This window comes from Salvelinus fontinalis, chromosome 2, assembly GCF_029448725.1.
Source record: "Salvelinus fontinalis isolate EN_2023a chromosome 2, ASM2944872v1, whole genome shotgun sequence".
Taxonomy (NCBI): Eukaryota; Metazoa; Chordata; class Actinopteri; order Salmoniformes; family Salmonidae; genus Salvelinus; species Salvelinus fontinalis.
Window position 1 is genome coordinate 26,034,728 of NC_074666.1, and position 17,106 is coordinate 26,051,833.

General features: G+C 40.9%; 1 protein-coding gene across 1 annotated transcript in view; it reads right to left on the minus strand.

The window, feature by feature from the left end:
- LOC129815310 (amyloid protein-binding protein 2-like) overlaps positions 1 to 13,304 on the minus strand; it is a 29,831-nt gene extending 16,527 nt beyond the window's left edge. Inside the window, exons 1-9 of the mRNA XM_055869001.1 lie at positions 12,931 to 13,304; positions 12,431 to 12,519; positions 8,478 to 8,629; positions 8,272 to 8,395; positions 7,990 to 8,158; positions 7,797 to 7,886; positions 7,564 to 7,631; positions 7,366 to 7,471; positions 6,671 to 6,795 (exon numbers count right to left, since the gene is read on the minus strand). Coding sequence (XP_055724976.1) covers positions 6,671 to 6,795; positions 7,366 to 7,471; positions 7,564 to 7,631; positions 7,797 to 7,886; positions 7,990 to 8,158; positions 8,272 to 8,395; positions 8,478 to 8,629; positions 12,431 to 12,519; positions 12,931 to 13,068 — 1,061 coding nt within the window. The 5' untranslated portion in view covers positions 13,069 to 13,304. The remainder of the gene's footprint in view (positions 1 to 6,670; positions 6,796 to 7,365; positions 7,472 to 7,563; positions 7,632 to 7,796; positions 7,887 to 7,989; positions 8,159 to 8,271; positions 8,396 to 8,477; positions 8,630 to 12,430; positions 12,520 to 12,930) is intronic.
- Between the last annotated feature and the right edge of the window lie 3,802 nt (positions 13,305 to 17,106).

Genomic DNA, 17,106 nt, shown 5'->3' on the forward strand with positions numbered 1-17,106 from the left:
GTCGTTCTCAACTAACATCAAGGCGGTGACCCGTTCCTGTAGGTTCATGCTCTACAACATTCGCAGAGTACGACCCTGCCTCACGCAGGAAGCGGCGCAGGTCCTAATCCAGGCACTTGTCATCTCCCGTCTGGATTACTGCAACTCGCTGTTGGCTGGGCTCCCTGCCTGTGCCATTAAACCCCTACAACTCATCCAGAACGTCGCAGCCCGTCTGGTGTTCAACTTTCCCAAGTTCTCTCACGTCACCCCGCTCCTCCGCTCTCTCCACTGGCTTCCAGTTGAAGCTCGCATCCGCTACAAGACCATGGTGCTTGCCTACGGAGCTGTGAGGGGAACGGCACCTCCGTACCTTCAGGCTCTGATCAGGCCCTACACCCAAACAAGGGCACTGCGTTCATCCACCTCTGGCCTGCTCGCCTCCCTACCTCTGAGGAAGTACAGTTCCCGCTAAGCCCAGTGAAAACTGTTCGCTGCTCTGGCACCCCAATGGTGGAACAAACTCCCTCACGACGCCAGGTCAGCGGAGTCAATCACCACCTTCCGGAGACACCTGAAACCCCACCTCTTTAAGGAATACCTAGGATAGGATAAAGTAATCCTTCTAACCCCCCCCCTTAAAAGAGTTAGATGCACTATTGTAAAGTGGTTGTTCCACTGGATATCGTAAGGTGAATGCACCAATTTGTAAGTCGCTCTGGATAAGAGCGTCTGCTAAATGACTTAAATGTAATGTAAATGTAAGTTAACTTACAAATAAATTTGACGATAGAATTCTCCCCCTACCCTCCATCTATGCAAATCTATTGTCCAGCTACCTGCTAGAACAGCAGAAATGTTTCCCTAGTCAGCGCCATTATTAGTGCAATGCCCCTTAAAAGAGTGTTGCTCTGTACTACCCAGTGTGGTGGGGGTCCGGCCCCCTCCTCTCTTCCCCATTGGCTAGGTCCGTCTTCTGTGCACGGCTCTGCGGCCCATCCCATGCCCATTGCCCTCGTGCCTTGAACCTCACGTGCTTTCAGTGGATACAGCTGGAGGACTGCAAGGAAATCCTATTGTGCGTCACTCAGGAGCCATGACCAATATATATAGTCCTGCTAATAACAGGGTTAATAATATATCTGTGAGAATATCCAAGGAGATTTAATATTATTAATTTAGAATTATATTAAATCGCTTTGTTTAAAAAATTATATTTTGGAGACGATTTCGTTTTCAAATAACATAAAATGACTGAGAAAAGGCCATTCTTGAACATGGGGTGAGACATTGTTACTAATCTGTAAATAATGCCAGTTTGTTATTTAATATTATTTCTGTTTTTAGAGGGAGAGAAACTAAAAACCTACAGTCATCTCATGGGTCTCCCAGTCGAGGCCGGCACGTGTATCGAACCAGCATCTGTAGCAACACAGAACATTGCGCCACTCAGGAGCAGTACAACATGACCGGTCGGAAGTGGGCTACAGTACTACAGTAAGAGCAAAATATTCCGAACACAATAAAAACCTTAGTGTAACAGTTTAAGTAAGTAATAATGAACTTTTAAAAAAAGTGCACAATTATCAGTTTCTATTTAGGTTTACAGTGGGGCAAAAAAGTATTTAGTCAGCCACCAATTGTGCAAGTTCTCCCACTTAAAAAGATGAGAGAGGCCTGTAATTTTCATTTTTTAAATCCAGAAAATCACATTGTAGGATTTTTAATGAATTTATTTGCAAATTATGGTGGAAAATAAGTATTTGGTCACATACAAACAAGCAAGATTTCTGGCTCTCACAGACCTGTAACTTCTTCTTCTTTAAGAGGCTCCTCTGTCCTCCACTCGTTACCTGTATTAATGGCACCTGTTTGAACTTGTTATCCATATAAAAGACACCTGTCCACAACCTCAAACAGTCACACTCCAAACTCCACTATGGCCAAGACCAAAGAGCTGTCAAAGGACACCAGAAACAAAATTGTAGACCTGTACCAGGCTAGGAAGACTGAATCTGCAATAGGTAAGCAGCTTGGTTTGAAGAAATCAACTGTGGGAGCAATTATTAGGAAATGGAAGACATACAAGACCACTGATAATCTCCCTCGATCTGGGGCTCCACGCAAGATCTCACCACGTGGGGTCAAAATGATCACAAGAACGGTGAGCAAAAATCCCAGAATCACACGGGGGGACCTAGTGAATGACCTGCAGAGATCTGGGACCAAAGTAACAAAGCCTACCACCAGTAACACACTACGCCGCCAGGGACTCAAATCCTGCAGTGCGAGATGTGTCCCCCTGCTTAAGCCAGTACATGTCCAGGCCCGTCTGAAGTTTGCTAGAGAGCATTTGGATGATCCAGAAGAAGATTGGGAGAATGTCATATGGGCAGATGAAACCAAAATACACTGCTCAAAAAAATATAGGGAACACTTAAACAACACAATGTAACTCCAAGTCAATCACACTTCTGTGAAATCAAACTGTCCACTTAGGAAGCAACACTGATTGACAATAAATTTCACATGCTGTTGTGCAAATGGAATAGACAAAGGGTGGAAATTATAGGCAATTAGCAAGACACCCCCCAAAACAGGAGTGATTCTACAGGTGGTGACCACAGACCACTTCTCAGTTCCTATGCTTCCTGGCTGATGTTTTGGTCACTTTTGAATGCTGGCGGTGCTCTCACTCTAGTGGTAGCATGAGACGGAGTCTACAACCCACACAAGTGGCTCAGGTAGTGCAGTTCATCCAGGATGGCACATCAATGCGAACTGTGGCAAAAAGGTTTGCTGTGTCTGTCAGCGTAGTGTCCAGAGCATGCAGGCGCTACCAGGAGACAGGCCAGTACATCAGGAGACGTGGAGGAGGCCGTAGGAGGGCAACAACCCAGCAGCAGGACCGCTACCTCCGCCTTTGTGCAAGGAGGTGCACTGCCAGAGCCCTGCAAAATGACCTTCAGCAGGCCACAAATGTGCATGTGTCAGCATATGGTCTCACAAGGGGTCTGAGGATCTCATCTCGGTACCTAATGGCAGTCAGGCTACCTCTGGCGAGCACATGGAGGGCTGTGCGGCCCCACAAAGAAATGCCACCCCACACCATGACTGACCCATCGCCAAACCGGTCATGCTGGAGAATGTTGCAGGCAGCAGAACGTTCTCCATGGCGTCTCCAGACTCTGTCACGTCTGTCACATGTGCTCATGTGCTCAGTGTGAACCTGCTTTCATCTGTGAAGAGCACAGGGCGCCAGTGGCGAAGTTGCCAATCTTGGTGTTCTCTGGCAAATGCCAAACGTCCTGCACAGTGTTGGGCTGTAGGCACAACCCCCACCTATGGACGTCGGGCCCTCATACCACCCTCATGGAGTCTGTTTCTGACCGTTTGAGCAGACACATGCACATTTGTGGCCTGCTGGAGGTCATTTTGCAGGGCTCTGGCAGTGCACCTCCTTGCACAAAGGCGGAGGTAGCGGTCCTGCTGCTGGGTTGTTGCCCTCCTACGGCCTCCTCCACGTCTCCTGATGTACTGGCCTGTCTCCTGGTAGCGCCTGCATGCTCTGGACACTACGCTGACAGACACAGCAAACCTTTTTGCCACAGTTCGCATTGATGTGCCATCCTGGATGAACTGCACTACCTGAGCCACTTGTGTGGGTTGTAGACTCCGTCTCATGCTACCACTAGAGTGAGAGCACCGCCAGCATTCAAAAGTGACCAAAACATCAGCCAAGAAGCATAGGAACTGAGAAGTGGTCTGTGGTCACCACCTGCAGAATCACTCCTGTTTTGGGGGGTGTCTTGCTAATTGCCTATAATTTCCACCTTTTGTCTATTCCATTTGCACAACAGCATGTGAAATTTATTGTCAATCAGTGTTGCTTCCTAAGTGGACAGTTTGATTTCACAGAAGTGTGATTGACTTGGAGTTACATTGTGTTGTTTAAGTGTTCCCTTTATTTTTTTGAGCAGTGTATAACTTTTTGGTAAAAACCCAACTCGTTGTGTTTGGAGGACAAAGAATGATGAGTTGCATCCAAAGATCACCATACCTACTGTGAAGCATGGGGGTGGAAACATCATGCTTTGGGGCTGTTTTTCTGCAAAGGGACCAGGACGACTGATCCGTGTAAAGGACAGAATGAATGGGGCCATGTATCGTGAGATTTTGAGTGAAAACCTCCTTCCATCAGCAAGGGCATTGAAGATGAAACGTGGCTGGGTATTTCAGCATGACAATGATCCCAAACACACCGCCCGGGCAACAAAGGAGTGGCTTCGTAAGAAGCATTTCAAGGTCCTGGAGTGGCCTAGCCAGTCTCCAGATCTCAACCCCATAGAAAATCTTTGGAGGGAGTTGAAAGTCCGTGTTGCCCAGCAACAGCCCCAAAACATCACTGCTCTAGAGGACATCTGCATGGAGGAATGGGCCAAAATACCAGCAACAGTGTGTGAAAACCTTGTGAAGACTTACAGAAAACGTTTGACCTCTGTCATTGCCAACAAAGGGTATATAACAAAGTATTGAGATAAACTTTTGTTATTGACCAAATACTTATTTTTTTCGACCATAATTTACAAATAAATTCATTAAAAATCCTACAATGTGATTTTCTGGATTGATTCTTATTCAAAGAATGATGGAGGCCTTTTCCCCAAAAATGTCATTTAACCTCTACAGAATCGGTATCCCGACCTTGGGACGGTTGAGCTAACGTAGGCTAATGCGATTAGCATGAGGTTGTAAGTAACAATAACATTTCCCAGGATATAGACATATCTTATATCAGCAGAAAGCTTACATTCTTGATAATCTAACTGCACTGTCCGATTTACAGTAGCTATTACAGTGAAAGAATACCATGCTATTGTTTGAGGAGAGTGCACAGTTATGAACTTGAAAATGTATTAATAAACCAATTAGGCAGTCTTGATAAAATTTGGAACTGAAATTAAATGGTTCATTTGATCAGTCTAAAACTTTGCACATACACTGCTGACATCTAGTGGCCAAAACCTAAATTGTGCCTGGGCTGAAAATTAACAAAAAAACATGTTTGTATTTGTAGTATCTTTTACCAGATCTAATTTGTTATATTCTCCTACATTCATTTCACATTTCCCCAAACTTAAAAGTGTTTCCTTTCAAACGGTATCAAGAATATGCATATGCTTGCTTCAGGTCCTGAGTTACAGGCAGTTAGATTTGGGCATGTCATTTTAGGCGAAAATTGGGGGGAAAAAGTGCGAATCCTTGTTGCTCCAAAGCTTTTTACTATCATTCTTTATTTCATTTATCTTTGTTTCATAGTGTAGTTTATTTTTATTCAGTTTAGTCACATGATTTCTCAATTTGCAATAAGTTTGCCAATCGGTTGTACAGCCAGACTTATTTGCCATTCCTTTTGCCTCATCCCTCTCAACCATACAATTTTTCCATTCCTAATCAATCCACAGGGATTTAACAGTTTTCACAGTCATTTTCTTAATGGGTGCATGCTTATTAGTAATTGGAATAAATATGTCAAGTGCATTGTCTGTTTTCTCCTCATTACACACCACGGACCAACATCTTCTTTACATCAATAACATAGGAATCACTACAAAACTTCTTGTATGACCTCTTATACACTATATTAGGCCCAGCCTTTGGAACTTTGGTTTTCGTAGATATGGGTACAATATTGTGATCACTACATCCGATGGATCTGGATACTGCTTTCAAGCAAATATCTGCAGCATTAGTAAAGATGTGATCAATACATGTTGATGATTTCATTCCTGTGCTGTTTGTAACTACCCTGGTAGGTTGACTGATAACCTGAACCAGGTTGCATGCACTGGTTACAGTTTAAAGCTTTTTCATGAGTGGGCAGCTTGATGAAAACCAATATTTAAATCACCCAGAAAATATACCTCTGTTGATATCACATACATTATCAAGCATTTCACACGTATTATACTGACTGTTTGCACTTGGTGATCTATAGCAGCTTCGCACTAGAATGGGCTTTAAGTGAGGCAGATGAACCTGTAGCCATATTACTTCAACAGTATTTAACATGAGATCCTCTCTAATCTTTACAGGAATGTGGTTCTGAATATAAACAGCAACGCCTCCACCATTGGCATTTCAATATTTTCTGTAAATGTTATAACCTTGTACTGCTACAACTTTATCAAAGGTATTATCTAAATGAGTTTGAGAAATAGTTAGAATATGAATGTCATCTGTTTCTAGCAAATTATATATTTCATGAACCTTGTTTTCTAAGCTACATATGTAAACGTGGGCTATTTTGAGCACTTTTCTTCTGGGATGCTTGCTTGCTTTATTGGGAAGCTTAGCAGCAGTAGATGTGCTCATGTTCTTTGTGTTAGTGCAGGGTGCGCTTCACACAGTGGACTTCCTCCTAGGGCTCACCGGCTCAATGCTAACAGTATAAATCTAGTTCAAAGGCACATGATTACTGCATGCAATAGCTGTAGGATCAGTAGAGGCATTCAGGGCAGTTAAAGGGACATCAATTAGGTTACTTATATTGTGTCTACTGACGCCCCTGGTGTAATGTACATTTGCTGAAGCATTATGACAACTCTGCGTCACAATGGTAGAGATTAGCTGAGGTGGGCTTGGGTCATTGATAAGTCATTGTCTCAATGGTGACAAAACGATTACTCACAGTGCATTGTCAAATTTGCCAGAGCTGTACAGATGCACATAGGAGGAGTATGCCAGATCCTCGTGTGCTGTGGCCACATGGATATTCTTTCCCCCGAAAACCGACTGCCGGATATCTAGAGCCGTCTGGAATATTAACACAGTTTCAAAAAACACACATTTGACACACCTCCCCTCTCTGCTGTCTATCTACAGTTGAAGTCGGAAGTTTGCATACATCTTAGCTAAATACATTTAAACTCAGTTTTTCACAATTCCTGACATTTAATCCTCATAACAAATCCCTGTTTTAGGTCAGTTAGGAACACCACTTTATTTTAAGAATGTGAAATGTCAGAATAATAGTAGAGAAAATTATTTATTTCAGCTTTTATTTCTTTCATCACATTCCCAGTGGGTCAGACGTTTACATACACTCAATTAGTATTTGGTAGCATTGCCTTTAAATTGTTTAACTTGGGTCAAACATTTCGGGTAGTCTTCCACAAGCTTCCCACAATAAGTGAAATAATCTCTGTAAACAATTGTTGGAAAAATGACTTGTGTCATGCACAAAGTAGATGTCCTAACCGACTTGCCAAAACTATAGTTAATAAACAAGAAATTTGTGGAGTGGTTGAAAAACGAGTTTTAATTCCAACCTAAGTGTGTGTAAACTTCCGACTTCAACTGTACATCTCAGACCAACTCTCTCACCTGGTATATTGCAACTGATTGGCAGATGTTATCCACATTCAGCAAATAAAACCCATAATCAAGGAGAGTGTCTGAATATTTGGGATGCTTGTGTCCAAAATGCTCACTGTAAAACAATAAGGAAACAGACATTAGTGAAGGAGACACACATACTAGCTTATACATTTTACAACACACAGTGTTGTGAAAATAACCTACCGTGCCAGGAAAACAGCATGCTTTATCAGATGCTCTGCCTTCCTGAACTCCCTCTTTACTACACAGGCCTGTAGGTCCAAACACATGAAACCACGCTAAGTGCCAACTACAGTCTGAGGCAGCATAAATTACCAATACAGCGTTACAGTGGCTCATGTGACCGTAGGGGAACATCTCAAAAAGTATTTGTTTATCCATTCATAGTCTAATACAGGAAAAGGGAGCACTCATACCTTGGAAGCCTGCCTTAGGACATCTACCACGACCTTAACAGGCAAACCCACTGTGATCTCTTTCATTGCCTCTATGCACCACCTGTAGGCCTGCACAAGACATGATATAGGTGATGATTTCTACATGAAAAACCAGAACACCAAAAAAATCTAACAAACACTTGATATACAGTATCTCTTTAAGGCAATATACCTCATCATAAAGGCTCTTAGCAAAGAGCAGAGCACACAGCTCTCCATAGAGTGCAGCTTTGTTGGCCTGATGACCATGTTTGGCCAGTTTGTCCATGTACAGCTGGGCCAACTTGACAGTCTCTTCACCAAGATGGTACTTGCAGTTGCCATTCCGGACATGAAGCAACCTAAGAGAAAGTGTTGAGTCTACTAAGCTTTTGTGGGCAAATACAAACTAGGAGTTACCAGCCATAGAACTAGAATCAGAACAGAATATACTAACTCCCTGGGACCAACTGACCTGACACAGCACTCCACAGCACGGTACCAGTGCAGAACCTCGTCATGCAGTGTGCACAGCTGCAAACACGCCAGAAACACATTCTCTGCATCGCCATACCAGCCTGCGTCAGACAGAAAGCCACCTACAGGACAGGGTCAACATTAGTACAACCAGACACAAAAGTTGAAGAAAAGTGAGGAAAGTTGATGGGTGCAGGGGCCTACCTAAAACAAAGCCAAAGTGAATGGCCTTCACTTTCACATGGGCATCAGACTCTGCAATGTAGGAGCAGCGGCGGCTGAAGGAGTTGGCCAGGATGGAGGCGACTTTCACCCCATGATCCATCAGGGCCTGGAAGCAGTGGTGCAGGAGGTGTCTGCAGGCACACATACAAAGACAGGGCATAAAGATGTGATACAAACATACAGTTGAAGTCAGAAGTTTACATACACCATAGCCAAATACATTTAAACTCAGTTTTTCACAAATCCTTACATTGAATCTCGACACCACTACGCAGACGACACCATTCTGTATACATCTGGCCCTTCTTTGGACACCTCCAAAAGAGCTTCAACGCCATTCAACATTCCTTCCGTGGCCTCCAACTGCTCTTAAATGCTAGTACAACTAAATGCATGCTCTTCAACCGATCGCTGCCCTCACCTGCCCGCCCGACTAGCATCACTACTCTGGACTAGAGGTCGGCCGATTATGATTTTTCAACGCCGATACCGATTATTGGAGGACCAAAAAAAAGCCAATACCGATTGAAAATCGGCCAATTTTTTATATATATTTGTAATAATCACAATTACAACAATACTGAATGAACAATGAACACTTTAATTTTAACTTAATATAATACAACAATAAAATCAATTTAGTCTCAAATAAATAATGAAACATGTTCAATTTGGTTTACATAAAGTGTTGGAGAAGAAAGTAAAACTGCAATATTTGCCATGTAAAAAAGCTAACGTTTAAGTTCCTTGCTCAGAACATTAGAACATATGAAAGCTGGTGGTTTCTTTTAACATGAGTCGTCAATATTGCCAGGTAAGAAGTTTTAGGTTGTAGTTATTATAGGAATTATAGGACTATTTCTCTCTATACCATTTGTATTTCATTAACCTTTGACTATTGGATGTTCTTATAGGCACTTTAGTATCGCCAGTGTAACAGTATAGCTTCCATCCCTCTCCTCGCTCCTACCTGGGCTCGAACCAGGAACACAACGACAACAGCCACCCTCGAAGCAGCATTACACATGCAAAGCAAGGGGAATAACTACTCCAAGTCTCAGAGCGAGTGACATTTGAAACGCTATTATCACGCACCCCACTAACTAGCTAGCCATTTCACATCGGTTACACCAGCCTAATCTCGGGAGTTGATATGCTTGAGGCACAGCAAAGAGCTTCTGGCAAAACGCAGGAAAGTGCTGTTTGACTGAATGCTTACGTGCCTGCTCCTGCCTACCACCGCTCAGTCAGACTGCTCTATCAAATCATAGACTTAGTTATAACATAATAACACACAGAAATACGAGCCTTAGGTCATTAATATGGTCGAATCCGGGAAACTATAATCTCGAAAACAAGACGTTTATTATTTCAGTGAAATACGGAACCGTTCCGTATTTTATCTAACGGGTGGCATCTATAAGTCAAAAATGACTTGTGTCATGCACAAAGTACATGGCTAACCAACTTGCCAAAACTATAGTTTGTTAACAAGAAATTTGTGGAGTGGTTGAAATACGAGTTTTAATGAATCCAACCTAAGTGAATGTAAACTTCCGACTTCAACTGTACACGAGAACAGCAGCATAAAGGCTCATCTGTCAATGTGTGACAAGGGCATTCAACATTGGCTTAAGGCTCTTGTCAGATCCCTTTCATTTCACGTAATTATGGGGTCAGATTCCTATTGCGTGGTGAGGAGGAGCTCCTTGGCGCCTTCATGTCCAGAAGTAATTTATCCATTCATTGTAGTCATTGTGCTCTGTAGAGTCGCTATTTTCTCGTGTCAATTAACTTGAATTACTCATTATATTAATAAAGTCTGATTTAAATCAAGTTTAAAAAAAAATAAGGGTACAAGACTGTGTACATATGTGGCTGTGTTGACAAAATCCCTACATATCCCATCGAGCTAAGCGGGGAGAGGATGCCCGTTGTCACAGTTCCAAGACCAGTTAGAAACACCCAGCTAACCCTATGCCAATGGATCTCAAAACTGAACTTGGATCCGCGTTAAGTAGCAATGATAACCAGTCATGACTATTCAACAAAACAATAAATAATTTTTACATGTATTTCAAGAATATTTCTTAGTTACATGATTGTATAACTAGCAAAGGAGTTTTGAAGTTGGGGGTGCAGTATTTATGAAGTTTGGCAATGAGGACGAAAACTGGACATTTATATGCCCTGATACCAGGAGCTGACTTGAAAAGTTTGATTAAACAATTCAGAGAGTGAATATACAATCCTAAAATCAGCTCTAACTGTCAATAGTAAAACAAAGCTTAAAACGATGTTCGAGTGAACCCTGAATACAGAAAATTAATGGTGAAGTCACTTCCGGACACGGTAGACTCCTCCTCCTCACCACTCTATAGGTCATTATCAATAAAACAGCACAATTAGGTGCAGAGATTTTGATTTGCCTTCAGGGGGGCAAGGAGATCACCAGCTCTGCTAAAACCATTGACAACTGCCTGCAGTTTTCAAGGGATCGTTAAATAAAAATGTTAACTATTTTGTTATAATATCATCAACTCTTGATGAGCATAGTCCGAACGACAAATGTCTGATTATACCATGCATCACAATTGCGCACATTTAGATCTATCAGAGTTATACAGCAATTAACTGCATGCTTTTCAGTAAACATAATTTGATAATGTAATTTCAGATATGTGTGGGTAGCCTCACAATATCGTTCAATATTGGCCAACATTAATTGGATATTTGAGTGAATTTAATTTATTTGAGTTAGAGAGATATACAGAAACATTTACAATGTGGACCCAAAGGATAGCACTTAAAAGTAAGAATCGAAAAACTTGTTTCCAAAGTGGTCCTCGATGGTAAAAACTGTAACACATTATTATTAAAAGGCAATCCAAAATAACAAACAATGAATACAATCATTTATATTAACATCCTAAAGTGGCAATTTTCATTGCACTTTTCCTTAACCTTAAAAACAATCATACCCATCTTTCAAATAAATAAACCTGACCAGCAGTAAGGGCACAAGAAGACAGTGGAGTGGTTTCTCTTAGTTGGACAACCTTTGCCTGCTTTTAAAAGCAATTCTACTTTTTCATTGCTTGATCTCCAAGGGGAGGCTATTCCATAGACAAATGTCTGTAGAGAAAAAAAAGTGCTCCTAGCAGTACTGTTAACTCTTGTGATTTTACAAGACATAACACTAGCTCTGGTATTGTAACTGTGCTGGTTATAGACCATATCAATGTGTTTTTTTCATATAACTTGGGGCACGATCGTTTAAGATGTCAAACATATGATTGAGTTTAAGTTGGTCCACTCTGAACTCCAACAAGCAGGACTACCTATTGAAGTTAACATTATCCCCTTTTCAACGTTGTTTTCAAGAGTGTTTAATCCCGATTGCTGCTGACAGGCATGACTGATGGACCACGTCAGTTTGCAAATTGGCTATCTAGCTAATAACAGATCATTACTGATAACAATTAATGACAACATTACCAGGACTTGCCAGTGTCAGGCTCTTTCCAAAAGCCTAATCTCTGATGAAGCAAGCTAAATGATAAATGACATAAATTTGCTTAGCTAGTTACATGCCAAATGGATAAGTTACCCTCACATATCTGAAATTACATGATCAATTGATGTTTACTGATCATTTAAAGCATGCAGTTACTTGCTGTATAACTCTAATAGAGCTACATGTGGAATCAAATGAAATTCATAGATCTATCTATGCTATTCAAGAGTTGATTATATTGAAACCAAATAGACCTAGTTATAACATGTATTTGTTTTATATTTATCAATTCCTTAAACATCACGCAGTTGTCAATGGTTTTAGCAGAGCCATGCCCCCCAGCAGCCAAATGGAATGCTCTGCACCATATTGTGACATTTGATTGATAACGACCTATACAGAACCAAACAAGTACCTTTTATCAGATGCCCGTAGAACTTTGGCAAACACCTCCAGCTCACAAAACTCTCCCCCCAGTTGGCAGAGCCGACCCTGCTGGTACAGCTTGGGAAACATGAAAACAGGTTATGAAAGCAAAAAAGGACAGGAGTGTCAGAGAATGATTATCAACATGCAGAAGATGAGTGTGAGATCCCACTAATTACTGTCCAAAACACAATGTTTTCACAGATCACAAACATAAGATGGTTAGAGACACCCCCAATTAAAATAATGAACACATGTGCTACTATCTAGGACTTCAGCAAGAAATGCACTTTTAAGACATGTTAACAGACAATTTTTGTCGTCAGATGGCTATTAGTCTTTGGTTTATGGTTAAGCTTGCTAAATAGCAGGATAGCAAGTAATCAGTTGATTTGCTTTACAAAGCGTTTGATAGCTAAGGTTAGCTAAAACGAGTCACATCTCGCGAACATCACGTTATATAGTTAGCAAACTAGACTATGAACGTACCTTGTAATACACATCAAATTGAATATTCTCAGGGATGCAACGAATATCCCTCCGCGATCGACTGTAATTGTCCACCACTGCTGATATAGCAGTGTTGTACAGCGTCTCTGGGATCCATTCGAGCTCCAATGCCGCCATGTTGTTTTCCTTTTCTCCAGCAAGCAACACCCTCTCGATCTACCGTAGCTAGCTAGCTAACCACCTTGCCAAGTTTGAACTCCTTTTTCTTGTACCTTCTCATGTAGCAAAAGAGTTTGAGTCTTTCATCGGGTTAAGCACCAGCATTAACTAACCATCGGCCATGTTCCTAGGAGGATACGCACTGAACCAGTCCGATCAGACAGAAACAGATGTTTCACCGGATGTATACATTTGAAGCATCCGGTTGGTGTTTACACTCACACAGCTGTGAAGCAGAAAAGAATATATAAGTACTTCCGGGTCAAATGTTTTTTGGACAGAATAATTCCGTTCTGCATACATTGTAAATTAATAATTAGGGTAAAAATTATAACTTTGCACAATTATCGATATATTTCGTACTAGTTATAATACAAATAAAATGACAAGTATTTCTATGTGATTTATAAAAACAATATATACTTATATATACTATATATATATATATATAAGGTTTGGGGTCACTTAGAAATGTCCATGTTTTTGAAAAAAAAGCAACATTTTTGGTCCATTAAAATAAGAAATAATAATAATAATAATAATAATCAGAAATATAGTATAGACATTGTTAATGTTGTAAATGACTATTGTAGATGGAAACGGCTGATTTTTTATGTAATATCTACATAGGCGTACAGAGGCCCATTATCAGCAACCATCACTCCTGTGTTCCAATGGCACGTTGTGTTAGCTAATCCAAGTTTATAATTTTATAAGGCTAATTGATCATTAGAAAACCCTTTTGCAATTATGTTAGCTGAAAACGGTTGTGCTGATTAAAGAAGCAATAAAAATGTACTTCTTAGACTAGTTGAGTGTCTGGAGCATCAGCATTTGTGGATTCGATTACAGACTCAAAATGGCCAGAAACAAAGACCTTTCTTCTGAAACTCGTCAATCTATTCTTGATCTGAGAAATTAAGGCTATTCCATGCGAGAAATTGACAAGAAACTGAAGAGCTGGTACAACGTTGCGTACTACTCCCTACAAAGAACAGCGCAAACTGGCCTTAACCAGAATAGAAAGAGGAGTGAGCAAGAGGACAAGTACATTAGAGTGTCTAGTTTGAGAAACAGACACCTCACAAGTCCTCAACTGGCAGCTTCAGATAAGTCTCCAGTATCAACATTTCCAAGCAAACAAAATCAGGGAGAAGGGAAAATCTGTAGACATGCTGAGATAAAAGAACATACTCGTTGCCAGAACTCTGCCAGCCTCCACAAGACCATAACGTATGCAAGTATGTCCCCTTTTGTGTTTTACAGCTCCAGCAGAGGAATGACATTTCTGAAAGCATGTAATTCTGTTTCTCTGGCATATAGTATGCTCCTTTGATGCCTTAAACTGCAGTAATTTATGTCAAACATATCTGTATCCAGTCATCATCAATAGCTTCTCCCAGGTCTTCCTCGCATTTTTGTTTTACAGGTTTTGTGTCATCGGGGAAAGCCTCGATCAACCCTTGATACAGTTTGGAAGTCAACTTTGGAGGTTTGTCAGACTGCCTTAAAAAAGTATCTGGCTTGTCCAGTGTTTGCTGCTCAGAGAGAATAAAGTGTTGTATCTGTAAAAATTCACCTCACCTCGATCACAGACTGGTCTTCCTTGGCTGCATGAGCCTGCTGAGACCCCTGTCATAAACTGATCCCCCTAAAATGAGGCATGACAAATAATAACCTTGCTGTACATTTATCCATTATATTATCCAAGAATATAATGAATGGTTAAATACTTGAAATTACTATTATTTCCCAGATTCCAGACTGTAGCTTTAAGCTTAAGTTGCTGTCCTGTAGCTACTGTAGGTCTCCCCATTAATTCAAGATGTAACTTTGTATCATTCACTGATGTTTTTACTATACTGCAAAATTCACCTGAGCTCTGTAGACTGGTCTTCCCTGGCTGTCTGACTCTTGTCGTGACCTGACTTCCATTAATGTGATGACTGTTATTTTATCAAATCAATTAACTATGTTTAATTATTACGTGAATAAATGAATCATGTAACAATTATCACATTAGCAATCTTGGGGCACCACAGGAAAAGTTATTTAATGAGTTAATATCTCCCGACTTAAACTCTAAAGATATAAATATCTCTTACATCAATACAAGTCAATTATGAATTATTATTACTTCATATCAGTCTCAATCTGAACGTCGTTGACTTCATAAATCTGCATGAACCTTAGGCTAAATGATGATTCAGCAATACATAAATTGGCTTAATTATTTATTTACTAACTAGCTAAATAATCACACAGAAAAACATAAACACACACAACATAGGTTAAATTGATTACTAACATAATGCAATGGAAAGTCCCTAGTGGACTAACCCGATATGACGGCTTGTTACACAATGAAAGGGGTGGGGAAATAAAGAGCGGGAGAAGGAGAGACAAAGGAATTCAACTATCGTACATAAAGTTGAATAATACGCTCACCATAAATATGGATATTTAGCACCCTAACAACCGCTCATTCCGATTTAGAAATGCAACATATGTTTATGCTAAGATGTCTTTGTCTGTCATCTCTCTGTTGAAACCACTCGATCCGTCTGTGACGAATAGTTCGACAGAATGTCTCTGGTTGTGTAAGTCTCTGGTTGTCCACCAGAGGTCACAATGTCCTCAGTTGTAGTAGGCTTCTTTGTCTCAGAGTGTTCGTTAGACTGGATACATCAGACATACCGCACGGTGTTGAGAGGGAAATGTTTTTATTTTCTCGTCTTCGGGTCGAGTTTCCTAGACTCCGTTACGTGCAGAGCTGCAGGCGCTGCATGTCTTAGTCTAGTCTTCTTCTTCTCTTTTGAATTTCAGAGGGTCTTACCTTTTTGTAACATCCAGCTGATGCTGTTGGTCACGCTGGTCTGTATTTAAATTGCAACCATTTCAACGTGGTCTAATATGTTAATTCTTCAGCCAGTCCTTTTAAGCACTCGCTTTAGAGGACGGTTCCATCACGTTGCCACAATGTCTGTGCTCACATGGGCATGGTTACTGACTTGGCAAATGTTTATATGACAAACAGTTCTCATTTAGAAGGGTAAAATGTAATTTCATCTTCACAAAAGTATTCTTATACTTAATCATATCAGTTTCATAACATTTAGATGCAAACCTGGTCCCTTGAATGCGTACACTTTCAGAGATACAGTTATTTAGTTATAACATCCTTAATGATATCACAAAACAAAAAACTTTTGACAGGATTTATTATTTAGATCCACACCAAACATTTCCTACATCCTTTATGTTAGAAATATTGTTTCAATGTCCAATCTTTTGATGTTAAAGTACTGCATTCTTTCTCTGTTGTAACACTCAGACATTCCATTCTCAATACTGCAAAGGCAAGAGAGAGAAAGCTTACGACTGGTCATTAAGACATAAAACCGGCCCAACTTCCCCCCCTTCCTCTCTGGTGGGATAGAGGGGGTGGGGTCTGTATTTGATCCTCACCCAGGAGCGAGAGTCATGACAGTCCCCCTATGGTGGTTTAAATCTTGTAATTATCCTGCAAGTTGCACACCACTATAAAAATGAACGCGGAATGTCCTGGTTGGTGATCGCCGTTGCGGTCCCCCTCTGGTGGTTTACACTGGTAGGCTTTCTGCCAACAGAGCAGTCCACCACCAGAATGGGCAGCGGATGTCCGGATTGGGGATTGCCGTTCCAGATCCGTCGTCTGGTCGTCCAGGCTGGTAGATCTGGGCAGTAACTTAGGCAAATGTTAACAATGCACACACACTCACAAAATATCTAATTACATTTCTTCCCAAATGAGCGGGTTGGTTTCACCTTAGGGTCATGAAAGGGGCTGTACCAAATGTTTGATGTATTATAATAATTGATTATGCTTATGTTGTATTAATAGAAGGGGAAGGGTTATAAGACCCCTCCCCCTTACATGTATAGGGTCCTAGACTACAGATTAACAATATATATATGCATTATAAGGTTTAATATTGTTCCACAGTACTTTTCTAG